The sequence below is a fragment of the Lepidothrix coronata genome, unplaced genomic scaffold (genome assembly GCF_001604755.1).
Source record: "Lepidothrix coronata isolate B3197 unplaced genomic scaffold, Lepidothrix_coronata-1.0 Scaffold233, whole genome shotgun sequence".
Lineage (NCBI taxonomy): Eukaryota > Metazoa > Chordata > Aves > Passeriformes > Pipridae > Lepidothrix > Lepidothrix coronata.
Window position 1 is genome coordinate 556,981 of NW_016690413.1, and position 19,767 is coordinate 576,747.

The 19,767-nt window shown below is 54.6% G+C and overlaps 1 protein-coding gene across 1 annotated transcript in view; it reads right to left on the bottom strand.

Moving 5' to 3' along the window:
* The window catches only part of SBNO2 (strawberry notch homolog 2), a 45,313-nt gene that overhangs the window by 7,246 nt on the left and 18,300 nt on the right, over window positions 1-19,767 (bottom strand). The window contains 19 exon segments of the mRNA XM_017834397.1: window positions 155-253; window positions 753-865; window positions 1,220-1,355; window positions 1,577-1,708; window positions 2,097-2,272; window positions 2,639-2,827; window positions 3,756-3,838; window positions 5,918-6,015; window positions 6,649-6,825; window positions 7,210-7,363; window positions 7,541-7,646; window positions 8,062-8,179; window positions 8,687-8,830; window positions 10,033-10,123; window positions 10,691-10,824; window positions 11,232-11,392; window positions 11,616-11,712; window positions 12,210-12,302; window positions 15,331-15,489. Of these exon segments, the coding sequence (XP_017689886.1) occupies window positions 155-253; window positions 753-865; window positions 1,220-1,355; window positions 1,577-1,708; window positions 2,097-2,272; window positions 2,639-2,827; window positions 3,756-3,838; window positions 5,918-6,015; window positions 6,649-6,825; window positions 7,210-7,363; window positions 7,541-7,646; window positions 8,062-8,179; window positions 8,687-8,830; window positions 10,033-10,123; window positions 10,691-10,824; window positions 11,232-11,392; window positions 11,616-11,712; window positions 12,210-12,302; window positions 15,331-15,489 (2,460 nt within the window).

A 19,767-nucleotide genomic window follows, 5' to 3' on the forward strand; every position in this document is an offset into this window, starting at 1 on the left:
CTGGGGGGAGCTGGGGGGAGCTGGGGGGAGCTGGGGGGAGCTGGAGCAGCAGGGAGCTGGGTGCTAGGCTGGGCCCTGCCTGCAGGTGCCACCAATGACCTTCCCGGCTCCAGATCCCACCAAGGGCTCTCCCAGCTCCTCCAGCCCCCTGGGCCATGCTGCCCCAGGGCAGCCCTGTCACCTTGTTCTCGAAGTTGTACTTGCTGAGGTCCCGGGACTCGGTGGCCCGTCGGTCCCCGTGAGTTAAGGCACCCTGGGAAGGCAGATGGAAGAAAACATGACTTTGAGCTGTTGCAAAACATCAGGGAAGGATGGCCAAAGGCCAAAGGAAGAGGCCAGGGTGAAAATGTGCCATGGGGAGGCAGTGTTCCTCAGGGATACTGAGACTTTACCAAAGGATTGGGGGATTTATCAGAAGTGAAGAAAATGAAACAAACTCATTATTCTATTAATTATTTCATTAGCTTTTTGAGAACAGAATGTATGCTCTGGAAATAGTGGGGGAATTCCAGCATCTGGAATTGGGTTCTGCTTCCCTGAAATTCCTCCCAACGCCTTGATTACGTATTCTTCCTCACTTCCTTTCCCAAATCCCAGGATGCTAAAAGCCTTCTGCATTCCACAACTGCAGTGCCTTCAGTCAGGGGTGACACAATCCCCCAGTTACACTGGCCATGCCAGTGTGAGCCCCAGCATGGAATGTCCTCAGAGGGAACTGGAGCCGACAGCCGGTCCCTGCTGTGGGCACTCACCAGGCTCTCCAGGCGTTTGGCCACGATGGATGCAAACCTCCTCTCCCCTGCCAGCTCTGAGATCAGGAACACGTACTCTGGAGCAGAGACCTGGTTCGATCGGTGCGTCCGGCCTACGGGGACACGAGAACAGGGCTGGAAGGGGAGCTTGGGACGGCCTGTCTGGAGCAGGAACATAACCAGAAAAGCCAAATAACACCCGTCCTGCTCACCCTGCAGAGTCCCCCCTCTGCCCCAGAGCTCAGGACTACAAGCCCGGCTCTGCCAAGTCTCAGCAGCAACAGGGTGTGTGGCTGTGACTGTGGCTCTGTCCTTTTCCCACAGAGACATCTCCTAAAGGCACCTGCCTGGCTGTGGCAGGAGCCCAGCTCAGGCAGCCACCACCCATCCCTCCCAGGGTGCCTGGGCTCCACGGCCTGGCTGACACTCAGGGGCAGGGGCAGTGCCCAGGGACACCCAGCCCTCACCGAACTGCTGGATGGCCCGGTCCGCGCTCCAGGGCAGCTCCAGGGTCATGTGGACCCGGCGCTTCTGGTTCTTCACCCGTCTGTCTGCTTGGAGGGAGATCCCTGAGCTGGAGGCCTCCGAGATTATCGCTACGAGCTACAGGAGAGACAAGTGAGAACAGGGTGAGGTTCCTGGACGCGTGTAAAACTGCTTCAGGAAACAGGCCCGAGCACAACAGCAACCCCGGCGCACAGAGGGATCTGGGAATCCTCGCCAGCTTCCAGCAGGTCACACCAACAGAAAGCTGCTGGCCTGAGGCTGGCGGGGCACAGGGATGCACAGGCACCCTCCCTCCCCTCAGCCCGACCCCGACTCACCTTGTCCCCGTTCATGAAGCGCTCCTTCTCCTTCAGGTTGACGTGGTCTATGGAGAGCCCCTGCTCCGCGCGGGACTCGAACACCACGGAGCCGTCGGGCCTGCGGACGACGCGGCCCTTCCGTCCCGTCATCTGCACACAGAGAGGGGCTGTGAGAGGGGAGACCCACACGGCCCAGCCCGGCCATCCAGGCAGCCCTCAACAGCTTTTCCGAGTGCCAGGGAGAGGGAACCCTCTGCCAGCAGGAACATTATTTTTTTTACGGAAGAAATTTTTCCCTGTGAGGGCAGTGAGGCCCCAGCCCAGGTTGTCCAGAGAAGCTGTGGCTGCCCCATCCCTGGAAGTGTTCAAGTCAAGGTTGGACAGGGCTGGGAGTAACCTGATCTAGCAGAAGGTGTCCCTGCCCAAGGAACACGATGAGCTTTAAGGTCCTTTACAACCCAAACCATTCCATGATTCTATGTTGGCCCCTTTCCCTGTCACCCTGCCACCAAAATGCACTCCTGACGGTGGGGAGTACCTCAGCCACATTCTCTGGGCCCCCAAAGTAATCAATCAGTTCATCCAAGGTGTTGAGAGGTAGCTCTTTGCCCAGTGCTTGCACTTTTGCCAGGAGGTCCTGCTTCATCTTTTCCACCATCTCCAGCTCCCTCAGGCCGTGCAGCTCTTTCTGGGAAGGCAGCATGTGAAAACTACCTGCAATGTAAACAACAAAAGCTGAGTTACCTGGTAACTGCAAATCAGAGAGGGGGAAGAAGTTGTCTCAGAGGGTTTCTGGGAGCACTGTCAATGGGCAAAGACACCATGACCTGCAGTAAATGCTGCTGAGCACAGAGTGAATTCCCTCTGGACTTCTCCATTTTGGTGGAGGAAGGACAAAGGGGAAATCCCTCCTGCTCTCTGAACACAGCAGGTAAATGTGGATCCACCTCCCAGACCGGAGTGTGACCATCAGGACAAAAACCAGCCAAGGTCCAAGGCTGTCCCAGGCCCGGAGGGGCTGCCATTCCCTGCAGGACCCAGTGCCCCAGTCCCAGTGCCCCAGTCCCAGTGCCCGCTCACCCTCGGCGGCACAGCCGGTGTACGTTTGCTCCACGAAGATGACGTCGTCCGTCTCCACCAGGGACTCCGGGGAGGAGTTGATGTCGCTGGGCGAGTCGTCGGACTCGGTGCTGCTGTCGTCGCTGATCTTGATGACCCCTGGGTCACACAGGCCCCGCAGAGCCTTGGGCCACCGGCCCCGCGGCCGCCCTGCACAGAGAGCGAGCGGGTCACGGCACCGGCCCCAGGGAGGCTCCAGCACAGGGCAGCAAGGGCCAGCTCAGAGAGAGGAGGAGGAATCCCAAAATAGCTGAGACTGCCCCAAATGACAGGCTGACCTCGCAAAAACAGAGCCTCAGGGGTGGGGGGCAGTTAGGGAGGGAGGGAGGGAGAGCGGGAAAGAGAAAGGAAGAGAGAGAAAGGAAGAACAAGGCACTCCTGAGCAGGGCTGAAAGTTGGCTGCACATGTCAGGATGGACACTGAGCAGTGCCAGCTCCTCAGAGAAGTAATCCCAGGGGACTGCTTCCAGAGGAGTGGGCAGGACGTGGGAAGGTGCCAGTGTTTTGGGACATTGTTTGCTTCCAAGCACAGCAAGATGTGCCACTGCTACATGAGAGGGTTCACAGACCAGCTCCACAACCTGCCAGTGCTGCTGCCCCCTCTTCCCCCTTTCTCACATCCCACTAGAGGAGAAATCCCAAAACTCTTCTTACCTGCAGCCACAGCCAATAACCTGCAGGGAAGTGACTGTTTTCCCCTGGACACATGCAATGCCCTACGTAGGGTGTCACGGAGGAACCCTCTGGCTGCAGGAGGGTTCGGACACCAGCCAGGCCTTGTGCCATCTGCCCCCAGCCCAGGCTGAGGGGAGGGGGCACAGCCGCGGGGCAGGGGCAGAGGGCAGGCCCTGCACTGGGACAGGGCAGTGGGGCAGAGGCAAGAAAAGGGTGGATGACCCAGACCTGCTGTCCACCGGACGAAGGAGCGACAGATGTGTGGGAGGGCAAACAGAAACCAAGGAGAGCAGCAAAAAGCATGGAGTGGGGAGAAGGGCAAGAGGCAGAGAACAAGTGAGTGGCTGGGGGGGAGCAGCAGGGCAGGAGGCAGGGGCTGGGCTGGGAGTGAGGGAGCTCTTACGTTTTCTTTTAATGCCAGTTCCTTTTTCTCTCTTTCTTTTGGTTGAAGGAAAGTGCTTCTGAATTAGTGATAGAAAGACGCCTCTGAAAGTAAGATGCAAAATTTATTCCAGCTACCAGGAACATGTGCTGGTTACCAAGTACCACGTGTGTATTTAGGAGAGCCCCACATTCCAGGGAAGAGAGGTCAATCCTGCCCCAGGGCTGCCACCACGGGCTCAGCCAGCCCCGGATACGGGACAGCTCCTGGAGCCTGAGAGTGTGTCAAGGCTGCAGGACCTTTATAGAGCAACCAAGAGGGAGTTTTAAATGGGAAACACTACACTGGGAAGCTGCTACATCAAAAATCCAGTAAGTCCCAGTGTCCAGCCTCTCTCCATGCCCTGAGAGCACAGACCACCACCAGGCCATCCAACAAATGTGCTCCACCAAGTCCTCCGACTCCCTGGCTGTGGGCCTGCTTCCCACGAAACCAAGTGGCTGAACATGGATCCGTAGTGGTTTCAGGTGAATGGAAAAAAACATCAGAAAAAATGAAAACCAAAGGTTTCTGTGGGCTGTTCTACAAATCAGAGAGCAAATGTTTAAATGCTGACTGTGTGGATGAACCCTCAGGGCAATGAGAATGAGGTGCTGAATAAGCTCTGCTTGAGAAAAATCCAAAAAACCCCCGAAACCCCAAATGTTGCAAGTGACAGGTGAGAGGATGAACATGACAACTCCCCTGGGTGAGAAAAGGGAGCCTTGGGAACTGGGGAGGGAGCTCTAGGACCCTTAGTGTGAGGGGCTGAAGGGGACAGGGACCACGCTGCTCCCCCGAGGGACAGAGCTCTGTGACTGCAGTTCTGTGGCACCGAGAATGGCCCCTTGTCCCGTGTGCTGGGGTGACCCTGCCCAAAAGAACACTCACTCTGGAGCCTCCCTGCCGTGCAATTCTGCTCATTTCCCGGCACTCACCCTCCCTGTCTCCCTGCAGACAGAGCCCTGGGCTGGAATCCACTCACAGAACAATGTTTATTTTTAACCCCATTTCTCGGCATCTTTAACCAACCGCTCCTTCCCAGCACACTCCCCTCCAGAAATCCCCCGAAGTGCTGGAACACCAGGACACACATTTGGAGGCTGAGCAGATGCCAGGAGACACTCAGTGATCCGGCCAGGGCTGAGGAACACAGAGTTCCTGCCTTTGGGGCCAGGGACAGTCACACAGTGTGGGACCCCCCGGCTCCAGGGACCACACTGTCCTCTACACCTGAGTTCCGTGACATGGAAACCAATCCAAGAGATCAAGAGACCAAATCACCCAAGCAGCTGCCAGACCTGCCCTGTGCACTGTCCCCAAACTGTGGTTTGGGCTGGACACAGCAGAGTCACACAGACCAACCCAAACCCCAGCACCAAGGGAGGAAAGCTCGGCCTAACCCAGACACGCATCAAAAGTCACTTCAGAAGAAAACAGCCCTGCACTACAGAGGAAACTCAACCCAACCCCATGTCCCAGGCTTTTGTCACCCGTTGTGCAGGTTCAGTCACGTTCAGGGATGGGCTGGTGTTTTGGAAGCTGCAGGCAGGAGGGGAGGAGGAGCCTCACTCTGCTGAGTGGGCAGCACGAGTCCTGCTGCTGGCTCTCTGCTGGCACAGCCAGCTCTCCTGTCAGCCAGGATGGCCACACAGCCAGGACACTGGTCCTGTCCCATACATGAGCTCAAAGCCAACACTGGTCCTCAGACCACTCGTCCCTTGCCCTGCTCCAGTGATGCCACCTCACAGCATCATCACAGCCTCTGCCATTACAGAAGATTCTCTTGCTCATTCCTTTCGTGTCAACACCCTCATTTTCCAGAACCAGACACACACAAACTACATCTGAGCTCCATTCCTGGCTCTCCTACACCTGCCAGTTCTTTTACGTGTGTAGAGAGTGGGATCAGGCTGTTCCTGCGAGTCTGGACCACAGGAGACTTCAAAATCCAGGATGTAGCTCATACAGTCCCACTGAAGACACAGTGCCCCATGGACCCCTCTGAGTGTCCTCTCCACGGTACAGGGGGAGGTGACGTCAAACTGCATTTCAAGAACAGCCAGTGCTCTGTGCAGGAGCTTTCCTCCCACTCCTCTGGCCTCCCACGCACCCCCAAAGGAAAACAGGGATTTTTAACTCACTCTGCAGCAGAGACAAAACGGTTGAGATGCCCATCATTCTCGTCCAGGACCTCCCTGGTGCGAGCCTCCCCCGTGGACTGCAGGCCGATGACGATGCACTGCGGGGACACGAGGGATGGCACAGGGAGGTGTCAGGGCAGGGGCACAGCTCCAGGCTCAAGAGGTATTTCCCAGACCCAGGTACTCCCCTTGAACCCTGTCCCAAATAAATCCATGCTGGGCCCATGGCAGGGCTCCTGATGAAGAACCATCTCTCAAACCTTTCAGCATCCAACAGCCCCCTGGGCTGACCCCACAGAGAGTGACTCTGAGCACAGACCTGTGCTAGGGATCTTCTGCCTAAAATTTCCAAGGTGCACCCAGGTGGATGAAAGGACAGAGCTGTGCTCAAGGTGAAGGGTCTGGTACCTCTTCTAGAATCCCAGGGTGGTTTAGGTTGGAAAGGACCTTAAAGCTCATCCAGTCCCAGCCCCTGCCATGGGCAGGGACACTTTGCACTAGCCCAGGTTGCTCCAAGCCCCATCCAACCCGGCCTTGGACACTTTCAGCTTGAACACGACCCAAAATCCCATCCCAGACCAGCCTGCCCACATCCCCCCCACACCAGCAGAGGGTAATGCCTCGGGAGAGGAGGCCACGTTAACTCCCCAGCATCATTCATTGGGAACGTTCTGCGAAACCCGGGCACGACCATCACACGTCGGGTCAGGCTGGCGGGGCTGCCCCAGTACCTTGTCCCTGGCCAGCTCCTCCCGGGCCAGCTCCACGAGCCGCCGCACCTTGGCAGCGATGCACAGGTACTTGAAGAAGCGCTGGTGAGCCGACCAGAACTGACCCCACAGCGACTTCCGCGACTCCAGCCCGATGCAGTCGGCTGCCTGCTGGAACACCATCAAGGCCTCTGCCCACTGTGGACGACAGCGAGAGGCACGAGTTAATATCCTCATCTCCACTGTCATTCCTGCCACGCAGGAGGTGATCAGAGCAGTCTGGGGGCTGATAATCTGCTTTAGGATCAGTGTTTATGTCGCTGTGTTGGGCTGAATGAACGCTCTGGTCATTCTCTGCACCACCATGACAAAGCTCTGGTTTGCAAATATGGAACTTTCAAACAGAGGCAAAAAAGTATATGGTGGTGGTTTTTTTACATCAGCTGACCATTGTGTACCCCTTTTCTTTCTAATGTTTGAGGTCATGGCCTCATTTAGGGTCCCCAAACCCTCCCACATACCAGTGGCCATACCCAAAGCATGGGTGAACCTCAGCCTCCCACTACAACGGGCCCAGCTCACCAGCTTGGCTGCCTTGTCATAGACAGCCTTGTACTGCTCATCCAGCGGGATCTCCTCGATCCTGAAGGTCACCCCAGTGAAGCTGAGCTGCCGGGCAATGTACATCCCACTGACCTTCATGTCCATCGCCACGATCTCCATCGCCCCGACTCCCCTGGGAGAGGGTGGCAATTGTGGGACCCAGCAGTGACCCCAGCAGTGACCCCAGCAGTGACCCCCAGCAGTGACCCCAGCACTGACCCCCAGCTGCTGCCTCTGCAGCCCCAGCCCCTCCTCTGGCTCATGCACCCCCTTCCCACAGCTCCCCCTGCCCGGGGGGGACAGGACTCACCTCTTCTCAATCGCGTGCAGGAACTCATCGAAGGCTCGGAACGGGGTTCCCTCCCCCCAGATCCCCAGGCGGCTCATGTAAATCATGTTTTTTGGCTCCGAGGCACCTGTTTGGACAGAATTCACTGTCAGCAAACCCACAGCACCTGGGAGCAGTTGTGACTCAAGTGAAGAGAACTCTGAAGAGGTTGTCATTTGCCATGGTGCCTTAGGACACCTTTCCAAATGTTGTCCTCCCTACACTGAGTGGGTAAGTGTCACCACACAGCTGGAACAGCTGGCCAGGAACAAGTTAAACTGGAGAGAAATTAGTCTGACCTGCCAAAAAGCTACAAGTAACATCAGTGATGGGGCTTGGGGCAGATCTTGGCACTCTGAGCTCCTCTCCAGCCTTGCAGCACTCACTGACCTCTCCTCGCACAGCCTCGTGCTCTCAGCACACACACTCACACCTCAGAGTGGCCTCCAGGTCAGAGGAGACCTGCCACTCTTCACACCCACCCCCTGAGCAGAGCAGCTCACCTGTGGCACTGGCATAGACAACCCTTGCTTGAGGCAGCTTGTTCTGCAGGTCCAGCACTGCTTTGCCCATTTTGGTAGAGCTGGCATTTTTGGCTTTGTGGCATTCGTCAAACACGATCTGTAGGGGAATGTCAGTTAAGGAGAAAGGATCTATTTTCATCCCGAGGATGGGAGCAGACAGAAAATACAGCCAAGCCGCCTTCATCCAACCCAACACCCAGTCCCAGTACGGACCCACTCCTTCCCCACACGTGGAATCTGCTGCCTTTGCCCAGTCCTCTGCTCCTCAGACCCTAAGTCATCTCCCCCTCCCTTTCCCTTCACCTCCAAGGTGTGTTTTGTCTTGTAATGCTGAGGGAGAGGAATGTGAAAAGGTTAATCCCAGCTGCTTCTTCCCCTCCTCTCCTTAACTGCATCCTGGGAGAAGGAGGAGGAGGAGATCCGAGTGTGGGGATTCATGTACTCACAGCACTAAAATACCTCCCGCAGGCACCGGGCTGCTCCCACAGCAGCTCCCTGTGACTTCAGATGGCCCCAAGCTCTTTGTTCCCTAGTGAAGCACAATCACAAGTGGCAGTCCCACTCTCTCCAGTTTTTGACTGTTTGGGGGTTTTTTTAAGGATACAACTCCATCAAAGTTTTCCCTGCACCAGTCCAAGATCTGTTTTAAGCGCGTCCTGTGCTGTCCCCCGGCCTGGCTTTCCCCGATCAGCGCCGAGTAGGTGGCAAAGAGGACTCCTTCTGAGGTAGCTGTGTCACCGTATTTAATCTGCAGGAAGGAAGAACCAGAGCACACACACTCATCATCGCTGTCCCCAGCACGTCACAGCCCTCCCTGCCCACGGCCACGCCGGACACACACTCCTGATCCCAGAACAAACCCCAGTCTGAGCTCAGAACAGACAAAAAGCTGTTAGTAGCTGATGCCTTCGGCATTTCTGTTGGCACTGAGACAGGGTGATGACAGGGACTGTAAATGTCTGGAGAAGTGCCCCAGCCAATGTGTCAGCACATCTGGACGCCTGCAGTGAACTGTGGGGAACACACGAGGACCTCGATTTTCTGGCAAAAAAAGTGCTTCGTTTTTTTAAGCAACAGTTTAGAGTGTTTCACTGCTTTGAACCCTCCTGCCTGTTTCAATTCCTTCTAGAAAATCCTTTTGTCTTTGGCCAGGTGAGATTGTTGCCTGTCCCACTGCCGTGGGTCTCACCTGTAAAGAAATCCAAGGTTGGGGAAAAACCCCTGGCCCCAAGCTGAAAAAAGTTCCATTTAAAGTCTTTTGGGGCTGAAAACAAAATCCCTTTCAGTCTCTTAGTGGAAGGCATTCAGAGGTGTCAAACACCTGTGGTTTCTATGGACTTTGTAAAAGCTGGTTGTTCAATACCATTAAAACCAGAGGAAAGGGTTTCAGTGAACTGGAAAACACTGGACAGAGACTCAAGCAGGCCACAAAGAGCCCTGTGAATAATCATCCCACAACTGCTGATGGTGCTTTTGAGAAACACTTCAGCCTCATCACTGAGTAACTGAAGAAAGCCTGAAAATCCTCTAATCTGCTCATCTGGGGGAAATGCCCACATGCTCCATGGGTGTGCCAGGGACCAGCCCGGGCACCTCTGTGCTCCCTGCATGCTCTGAGAAGTGGCTCCATGAACCAGCACTGGCAAAGGCCAGCCCAGAAGAGCAGAGCACATGTCACAGAGCTATTCCCTCCACGGGATTCCTCAGGAATGGTGAAGAAGGTTCCCGTCCTGCTGTACTTGCACTTGCCTGGAGACACTTCCCACTCCCTGCAGGGAACAACTCTGTGCTCCCCGTGTGGCTCATGGGGTATAAAAACAGCTGGAGCCCCGAGTGGGAAGTGGGCTGGGAGGAGGGAACACAGGCAGCTCAGTGTCTGACACTGCCCCACGTGCCCAGGCAGAGCCTCCAACTGCTCCTGTGGGCTGAGTTCCAGGGCAGCTCTCCTACCTTGTTCAGAGCATGCACAGGAATGTGGGAGGCCTCGATGTCCTTCAGGTCTCTCTCAGCATCGTACTTGAGATCATTGGAGACGCTGAACCTGTGAAGTGGGAGTGGGGTGGGTTATCTCCTCCTGGGGTTGGTTATCTCCCCCAGGCAGTTGGGGCTGGGTATCTCCTTGAGGAGTCAGGGCTGGGTATGTCCCCAGGCAGCTGAGGCTCACAGTGATTACCAGCTCTGACTAAAGCAGGAGGAGCCCTGCAGAGCTGTCACATCACTGCCCACACAGCCCAACCTGAGATCTGACAGCTGCCCCTTGGTACAGGCTGTGTGTGATCTGCAGCAAGGCCCCACTCCTGGCTCTGCACCCAGGAAACCCATCACACCCCTCCACGACTCCAGAGAGAGCGGGGCCAGACCGGTCCTTGCACCCCCAGGAGCACAAAACCTGCTCTTTCACAGTGACTCACTCTCCAGCCCTGCTGCAGGCAGAATATTCCCATTGCACAGGCAGCAACCAGGCAGTAAGAGGTGGAAACGACTTACCCAAGGCCACAGCATGACTCAACTCTAAAGCCAACATCAGCACTAAGGAATTCCTTACTTCTAGATCCAAACTAACTCCGAGGTCTTACGGGAAAAGAGAGAAAAAAACCCAACAACTTACCACAGAGCTTTTTTCCTCCCTTTAAGATAATTTTCAAAGATGATGCCCGCGACGGTCCTGCCCTTTCCCACTCCGGCACCGTCCCCAATGAGGAACCCAGCTCGCTGCCCACTGGGCAATAAAACTTCATGTTGCTGCAAAATCAAGAACAGAACTGGAAATTAAACTAGATTTGCCTTTGCTAACAGCTTTGATGTGAGCACTGCTTAACCCTTCCACACGTCCCATCGATGCACGTGCACGTCCTGCTCAGATAAAGGATGGCAGGAAGGGTCAGGGGTCAGGGCCAAGCTCATGAGTGGCAGTTCATGGAAAAGGCCCCAAAATGCACAGCTCTCCACAACAAAAGTCCAGGGTTCTTGCCCCTTTGGGAAACAGACCCCACAGAACTCCCTGGCTTCAAATAATCCTTTGAAAGGCACTTAAAATGCCAAAGGAGTTTCACCACCTGAATTACAGTTATTTTAAACCACATGAACACTTGTCCCTACCAGAGGCAGTTTTCTTGAGGGGTAGGAGATGGGCAAGGTGCAGGCAGTACCTGGCAGGCATAGATGATTGCTTCCAGCTGTAGTGCAGAGAGGGAGCCCTTGTCAGCCACGGAGCACGGCAGGGACAGGCTGTAGGTGATGTCAGGGGGGGGGACGCTGGACAGGGTACTCGTCTCAACCACCAGGTCAGGGTGGTGCTTCCCAATCTTGGCTAAATGACAACAGAACACAGGTAAGTCGAGGTCTTTACTCCCAGGGGCACCTCAGAGCTCATCAACTGGCTGCAGCCCTGGTCACTGTAGAGTTTTCCCAGAAAATCACAAGCCTGGGAGGTGCCACAGAGAACACCAGATACTGCTCCCAGGAAATTAAGGGAGCAGTGAAATAGGCTGGTCCACAATGGAGTGAACAGCATTTCCCATGGCAACACTCACACTTTGAAGGGATGTATTCTGCATAGGTCTCCGTTTGCCCCAACTCTTCCGTTTCTTCCTCCTCACCCTCATCCTCCTCCTCTGCAGGAGCCTGAGACTGGAGAGAAGCATTGACCCAACATTAATGTTGAGCTATGGACACGTGCAGTGCTGTGCCCTGCCACAACCTGCCACTGAAACCATCCCCCAAACCCTCCAGACACAATCCATCTCATTTACAGACTAAGGGCAACCACCAGTGGGGGCCAACCCCAGGGGCTGTAAGAGCTGCCTGGTCCTCACTGAATTGGGGAAAGATGTTTGCAGCACCTTTCGGATGGGCTGTGCCCTCCCCTGCCCTGAGTGAGGCACCTGGCACAGCTTTAAACCAGCGTGGTGCCAGCAGCACAGGGCAAAGTCCTGAGAGCCCAAAGTGTCCCTTAACACAGTGAGGTTCCACCCCAGGAAATACAACACACTCCTGCAAAAGGCAGGGATCTGTGTTTTCTTGTCTCATTCCCTCTGGAGGGAAAAGGGTCAGAACTGCTCCCCCCGCACTGGGATGTCACCAGGAGCCTGGTGTCCCATCCCACAGAGGCCACCCACCGCTCTCACCTGGTAGCTGATGAGGAGCGGGGTGTTGGGGACAGCAGGAACGTGGTCATGGGAGTTATTCAGGCCAGGGAATGGTGTGCTGGATGAGAACAGCTGGAACACAAAGGGTGCAGGTGAGGAAGAGCTCCAAACCCTCAGCCCTCCAACCCCAGCAAGCCCAGAAATACACCAACAAAGATCCTTGGACACGTGTGATCCCTGGCCCATCCAGCCTGCTGTGCCACTGCCAGCGAGGAGAGAGAGCTCCCAAGACACTCTGGGCTGGGGGGGCTCAGGCAAGGAGATCCTTTGTCTGCTCCCACACAAACAATTTCACCCTGGAATTTCCCGACAGCGAGCAAGGTCAGGCCAGCAGCTCGTGGCATCCAAAGCAATCAGCAACTCCAGGAGCAGCACTACTCCAAGTTTACAGCCTGTGCAGACTGCCAGGCTCACAGAGCCTCATGCTCCACCAGCAGCAGAGAAAGATGGGAAGATCTGAGGCATAAACACTCCTATTTTTAAATAAAATAAAAAAAAATAAAAAGAAGAAGAAAGAAAAAACCCACCCTCCATTCCTGGAAGCCTGAGTCAGAATTACCAGAAGGAAGCTGGACGGAAGAGCTGCTTTTAGTGCCAGCAAATCTGGAGAGCAGGTGAAACATCCCCACCTACAAATCCCAGCTCAGAGTTTGGTCTCAGGCAGGAGGAAGGCCTGGAGCTGCTGGAAGGGCAGGAGGTGTTCTTGCAGCTCCAGCAGTAGGAGGCGAATACAGGGCTGGTTTTGCATCACACAGTCCCCCAAGTACAAAGCTCTGCTACCCCGATCCAGCTTTGGCACTCAGCATTCCACCCCAGGAACTGCAGAGGATGCAACAGGAACCTTGGTTGCTCAGAGCATTTGAAAACCACCCACACAGGTGAGAATGCGCTGTGAGGGCCAGAGCAGGTGGGATCGGGAGCTGCAGTGAGAGATGGATGATCCACCTGTACAATTCCTGCCTTTCTCCACCCTCCCTCACCTCCCAGTTTGATTTTCTCCTCCCTCTGTTCCAAGGGCATCCCGACAAGAGGAACACAGATCTGTGAGAACACGGGGCTGGAAGCAGGAGGGAGAGTGATAATTGCACAATCACAGCCTCTGCCTTACTCCACTTTTTCCTCTCTGCATTATTCTCCATTTTGTCCCACCTCACCATGACTTCCCTGGGAAGGGAATCAGTCCCAGGCCAAGCCCCCTCTGTGTAAATCCCTTCTCTGGGTACCGAGCTGGGAGAAGGGTGAAGTGCTGTCAACAAGCTATAAAAAACTGCATGAGCAGCTCCAAAATTCCAGCCACAGGCTTCCGAAGCAAGTCTGTGCTTCCCAGCCTTAAAAACACTGGGAATGTGTGAGATGGATGAGAGAAAACACGATATGACTGGGACTATTTTTAAATGGTATTTCCCAGCTCCATTACAAAGGGAACTGTTTTGTCTGCTGCTCCTGCAAATATTTCACAGGGTGGCAGCTCTTCCCTAACTGCCCATTCCTGGCTGATAAACAGCCAAGGCACTGGATGCAGCTCCTCTCCTCGGGACAACAACTCTCCCCATGGGCACACGGAGGTAGCTCTTTATCCAGCCCTTTCCTCCTCAGCCATAACACCCCACTGCGAGGATGTGGGAAGGGATAGGGAGAGATTATCCAAACTGCTGATATCATGTACCAACGTGCAGCTGCCAATGATGAGTCAGTTTGACAATCCTTTCACCCAGTGTCCTGGTCCACAGTGCCCCCTCCGTGCAAAAATGAAACCAAAATCTCCTGTCCAGGATGCACCTCCCTGACACCTCCTCAGGAAATATCACTCAGTTAAAAAACAGCCCAAAAGGCAACAACCCCGCCCAAACCATCTCTGTCTCCAGAAAACACAGATAAGAAAACGTTTAAAATAGCTGGAGATTCCTTTCCAAAGGAAGTTGTTTATAAATGGAATTCCAAGGAGCTAATTGGCCTTATCTGAGTCCAAGTGCTCCACAGGACAAAAGGGGCGAGGGCAGGACGTGAGGAACAGCAGGGGACAGGGACAGGGACAGGGATGGGGCCAAGGCTGGAGACACTGCTGTGCCCACACTTGCACAATACTTATTTCTCCCTTGTTTTCTTCACACTGAATTTAGAACAGCTTTTCCCAGTAAGTTTTTGCTGGTCCTAGGTTTGCAGACTGTGTGTGACTGCCTCATGGCAACACAGCCAGAGACACCGGCTGCAAAATGCAGCCTCTGAGCACAGGAGGGCCTCAAAATGCAGCAATGACTATGGCACAGGCACCCCAGGTTGCCTCCTGGGGTATCCACAATGAATGTTTTCCCTCATTCTTCCTAAGAGAGTGACCTACAAAGGAAACCCACGGCACAGCTCGGTGGGAGCCGGGACCCGGATCCAGCGGATGGGGAAGATGTGGCTCCAACAACCCCAGGAGGAGGTGGCTGCCCCTGGTGACTGTGTCAGCCCCCAGCTGAGGCAGAGCAGATGGCAGAGGGCTGGTGAATGTGCCCAGGACCACTTGCTGCTGTGGGATGGCCAGGAGATCCCACGCCCCGGAAAACTCCGGGATGTAAAAGCTTGCAGGGACTTGGACTCACAAAGTAAACACAAACGGTGAGTCTAAAGTTGAGACAGTTTTTCAGTCATTGTAACTGAAATATTTGTCCTGGAGAACAAACAAAAGGTGCTGCTGCTGGGGGGGGCAGTTAATGATCCATGTCTGGGTGGTTTTCCTGGAGCCCATCCCTTCAGCACTCCTGAGTGCCCTGTCCAGGTCACACTGGACCTGCTGAATGTTTTAGGGATACGTCCTCCTCGGGATGTACCTCCCTGCCACAGCTGCCAGGAGAAAGAGCTAGTGCCTGTGCTGCACTCTGGAAGAGTGTGTGAATCCCTCTGAGGGTGCCCAGATTCCATTCTGCTCCCAGGAGACCAAATATGTGTCACCACTTCACCCCTTCCCTCCTCCAGTGAATTTGGTAACACCAGAACAGCGTCATCACACCTCAACTTCACCCTGAGGGAATTGGGTTGGTTTCTGAATCCCTTAAAAGCCCCACAGGACGAAGCCTGAGGTGTCTTCTGGGGAGGAGGAGGGAGGAGCAGCCCCTACCTCGATGGGGTTCTGCGGCGTGTTCACATCCCATAGTGTTGGCACGTGGTTGAGGCTGTCGGCGGGCAGGAAGTCCTTGGGATCCGCGATGTCCGAGAGGGAATCCGCGGGGGACGAGAACAGGGAGTTGTTGGAGAGCTCATCGAGGTATGAAGAATCCTGAAATGGAGACACGACCACAGTTAGAGGAGACAGGATGAGACCAGAGAGCTCCTTCCTCACTTAGCCAGCAAGTTCTAATTTCTTGCTGTTGGATGAGCAGTCCCATCACTTCACGCTCCACAAAGCTCAGAGATTAACCTGAGCCTGAGGACACCCTCTGTGGAGCAGTTGGAAAACCTGTTTCTTGCAAAAGCAGGAAAAGCCCTGGCCAGGAGTGCAGGCACACAGTCAGGGCTGACTCGGGCTGTGCACATCCCTGCACTCGGAGGAGTGCGAGAGAGGCATCGGTTCCCTGCAGTTTGTGCCTGATTAAAGAGGCTGCTGAGGGGTGCAAAGGCCTCAGCCTGACCCCCTAAGGACTCCAGGATTTCATTCATGTGCAGAGGCCCACAGAGAACCAGCCACACCTGATCACAGCGTGGCTCTTTCACTGCAATTTCCAGCACAGCTCTACCCGGAGCCCCCGGGAAACATCCCTCTCCTCCCTGCACACACGAGGCTCCCAGGAGTGCTGCTGTCACCTGGATTTGCATTTAGGTAAATCTGGGCAAATCTACCCATCCTCTTCCCAAGGGCCAGCCTCAGCCTGGACAAGGACTGTGTTCCAGGGACCAGGTTCTGCTCTTGCTCTTTTTCTGGTGCCTGGGCTGAGGGGGTTTGCAATTGTTTTATTTGGTGCCAGCCCAGTCATGCTGTTGCTTTGTCTCACACAGACTTTGGCTCAGAAAGAGCCTTCAGTCCCCTCCCTAACATCAACCTCTGGTCTGATTTCTATATTCCAGGTGGTAAGAACCAAGAGCTGATAAGCACTTCTTGCTCTACATCCTTGGCTGTGGCACAGATCCCTGCCCCTTCCCCGGCTCCATCCCATCACCTCAGCCCTCCTCCCATACCAAACACCACTTTCAAACTTTGTCAAAGCAGAAGAACTTTGTCTGCTGTTTATTGAAGATCAATGTACTTCCAGCACCAAGCTCCAGCACTCAGGTCTGGCTGGAGACGAGCCTCTATCCCAGAGGGATGGGCAGACAGACTTGGTCTGTCCTGGTGCCTCACAGACTCTGCCAACACCAGCGAGGTCTGTGGTTCCTCACAGGGGTCAGCTCTGTCAGCACAGCCCAGCCAGAGCAGCGTGATAACCCTCTGCCAGCAGAGCCAGGGGCTGGTACAGGAGGAATCGCTGCTCATTTCTAGTTAAGGGCCAGATTCCCACTCCAGGCAGAAAGGCAGCCAAAGAGTTTTAAGAGTCACTTAGCCCTGCCTGACATAAACCCTCGAGCAGCTGAGCCTGGCCGTGCTGTTCCTGAGAGCTTCAGGCCAAGAGCTGGGTCAGACATCCCCTAATTGCTATCCAAAGTTACGGGTTTCAGTGTTTAAACCTCCAGGACACGTTCCCTTCCCCTCTTCCCAGGGATGTCTCCTGAAGCTGCTGTGTGCAGGCACTGGCAGCGGTGCACAGAGGCACTAAAGGAATGGCAGGTGTGATGTGGGGGGTTGGATTCCTCAAATACCAACCAGGGGACCCAGGAACTCCAGGAGCAAGGGCTGTCCATGGGTCTGGCAGAGCAGGGTGGCACCTCCTGCCAGCAGTGGGTGCTGCCATGTGCCCAACGGGCAGTGCTTCCTGTGCAGCTCTTGCTCTTGGTATTTCTGGGGCTATTTTAGGATTACCCAGAAACCAAAGTGTCTGCAGGGCGAACAGGCACCCAGATTTATCACCTCAGAATTAGGGGATCTCTGGGGTCCGTTTCACACTTGAGAAAGCAGAACAGCACTCGGGTGAACACGGCCTTGGCCAGAGCGAGTGCCCCTGTGCAGGATCCCCGGCTGGTCCCGTCACTGAGCCATGGTGAGACACCTCTGAGCAGGGTTTGTTCATCTGCAAGTGGCACTGACAGAGGTTGGGTCAGGAGGAAACATCTGCACATCGTGTTACAGCAGCAGGAGGCTGTGGGGCAGCCCAGAGTGGCCACTGCATGTCCGGTCCCAAGGCCAGGCAAGGGCTGACCTGGAATAGCAGCAGGATCTGGGAAAGCCCTGTGACACCCCAGCAAGTGTCCCCCACCTTCCCAAACCCAGCCCTTTCCATCCCCAGAGAAGGCTCCAGCCCCACCATTGCTCAGGGCACTGGGCTGAACTGGGAGAGGAAACCAGCCTCCAAGGCAGAGGGAGGACAATACCAGTCCTGGAAGTGATGCAGTGATCCCATCCTCTCCCAGCATTACAAGGCATTAGTCACCAACTTCCAGAGTCTCCCATTTGTCTTAACTAATTGCATTATCTAAAGAGCACTGAAGTTAATCACCTGCCAGGTTCCCCGCCCAAAGAACTTCCACCACCAGGCACTAAATTGGCCCTGCTTCTGTCAAACCCAGAGTAATTGATTAACAAAAGGCCACAAATAACCACAACCAGTACAAACCATGCCTGGACTAATCACTCCACTGGTTTATCTGGCCCAAACTGGAGAAGCTGCCTTGATGTCCTGGGGTGGGGAGAAAGAAGGATCATCACCTCAACCAAGAGCTCATGGTCAGGATCCTCAGGTGTCGGGGTTTGAAACAAGTTATTTTGTCCCTGTTTCAGACTGACTAACCAGAATTTTAAGGATTTCTCATTGGAATCATGAGGTTTCACAGTAACAGCACTTCTGCTTCAGTAGAAGTTGCATTTCTGCAACAGATGGAATTTGTCCTGCCAGGCAGGATTTTTACTTCAGATGTTTTTCCACAATGATTTTCTACATAAATCTCATTCCTGGAATTTGGCATCTCCGTGGCCTCCTTTGGACTGGCCCCAGCAGGTCCAGGCCTGTCCTGGGCCCAGGACCCAGAGCTGGGGGCAGAGCTGCAGGTGGGTCTCGGAGCAGAGGATGAACTGATGCTGCTGTGGCACATGGTATTCCTGTCATTATCCCAAAACTGAGATTATCAAACCCAACAACTCACTCCCTAGAAAAGACCAGGAAAAAATAAGGGTAAAGCAGCCCAAACACTCGACCTTTCTCCAAGCCCCTGGGAACAGCTCAGCTATTTTGGTCAAAACAAAGTGTTAAAAATAATTATATAAATAAATGATATAAATAAAAAAAAGAACAGGTGAAGTCTAAATACAGAAGGAATGAGCATCCTAAAAATATTTTTGGCCATCAATAGAAATGTTTTATTTTCTCACAATCCAGACACTGAGGAAACAGTGTCTGCAGAGAGCTCTGGATGACTGCACAGCACAGCACCCAGGCGAGGGGGGGTTTTATTAAAAACCAAAAAAACCATGTATATACCCAAATACACACCCACAACCACAGCCACGCTGTCAGCAAGGAGAGATCTGGCACCTCAGAAATCACAGACTAAGCACATTGTGTCTCAGGAGCTGCAGACAATCACTATAAAATCTTTCAGCTGCCAAACCTCAAAAGTTTTCTAAATTCAGGGCGACAAACTGGCAATGGGGAGGGTTCAGCCCTGGCCGGCCGGTGCTCCCCTCGCTCCCTGCACCCAGCATCTGCTTCGGAAATGAAACCCCCCAAAGCCATCACACCCACACAAACACACGGATCGATTCCCACACAGCTCCTTCCCTCCAAATTCCACACTCAGTGACCGAGTTCTGACTGACAGAACAGCGTCCAGCAAGGCAGGTTCCAGCAAAATATAAATCACATCTTCGGGACAACAGATCTGCTCCCGGCGCCCAACGCGGACAGACATCATTCCCAAAACTCTGCTGCCACCGCAGAACCGCCTGGGACACCCGCCCGGGGAGCAGCTGGGGCCGGCTGCCCACAGCCAAGCGCACCGGGAATTCCGAGGAGCGGGAAAAAAACCAGGAAAAATCAGGCATTACCTTGTAGAGAGACGGGAACTTTAGCCAGAAGTGCATTTGGGACATTTTAGAGCAGCATTCGGGGGGCTGTCGGCGGCAGCGGCAGGGGGAGGGTGCTCAGTGCAAAGTGAGGAAAGGTCCATTCACGGCCAGGGCTCATCGGGGGCTTTAAAAACCAACATTCAGCAGGCGGGAGGGAAAATGGAGGCAAAGGGCCCGGCAGAGCCGCTGTCCTGCGCCCGGAGATTTGCATAGAGTGTTTAGTCACGACGAGAGGGCTCTTACTTCCTCTAAGTCCAGGGCTGACTTTCAGGAAATGATGCCTGCTTGGTAAGTCAGTGAAATTACTGGCAGTGCGAGGAGAATTACTGTACGTGGTGTAATCCAACCACAGAGCTCAGTAAACAGCGCCGGGCTCCGCGGAGCCAGAGGGCTCCGGGCTCCCTC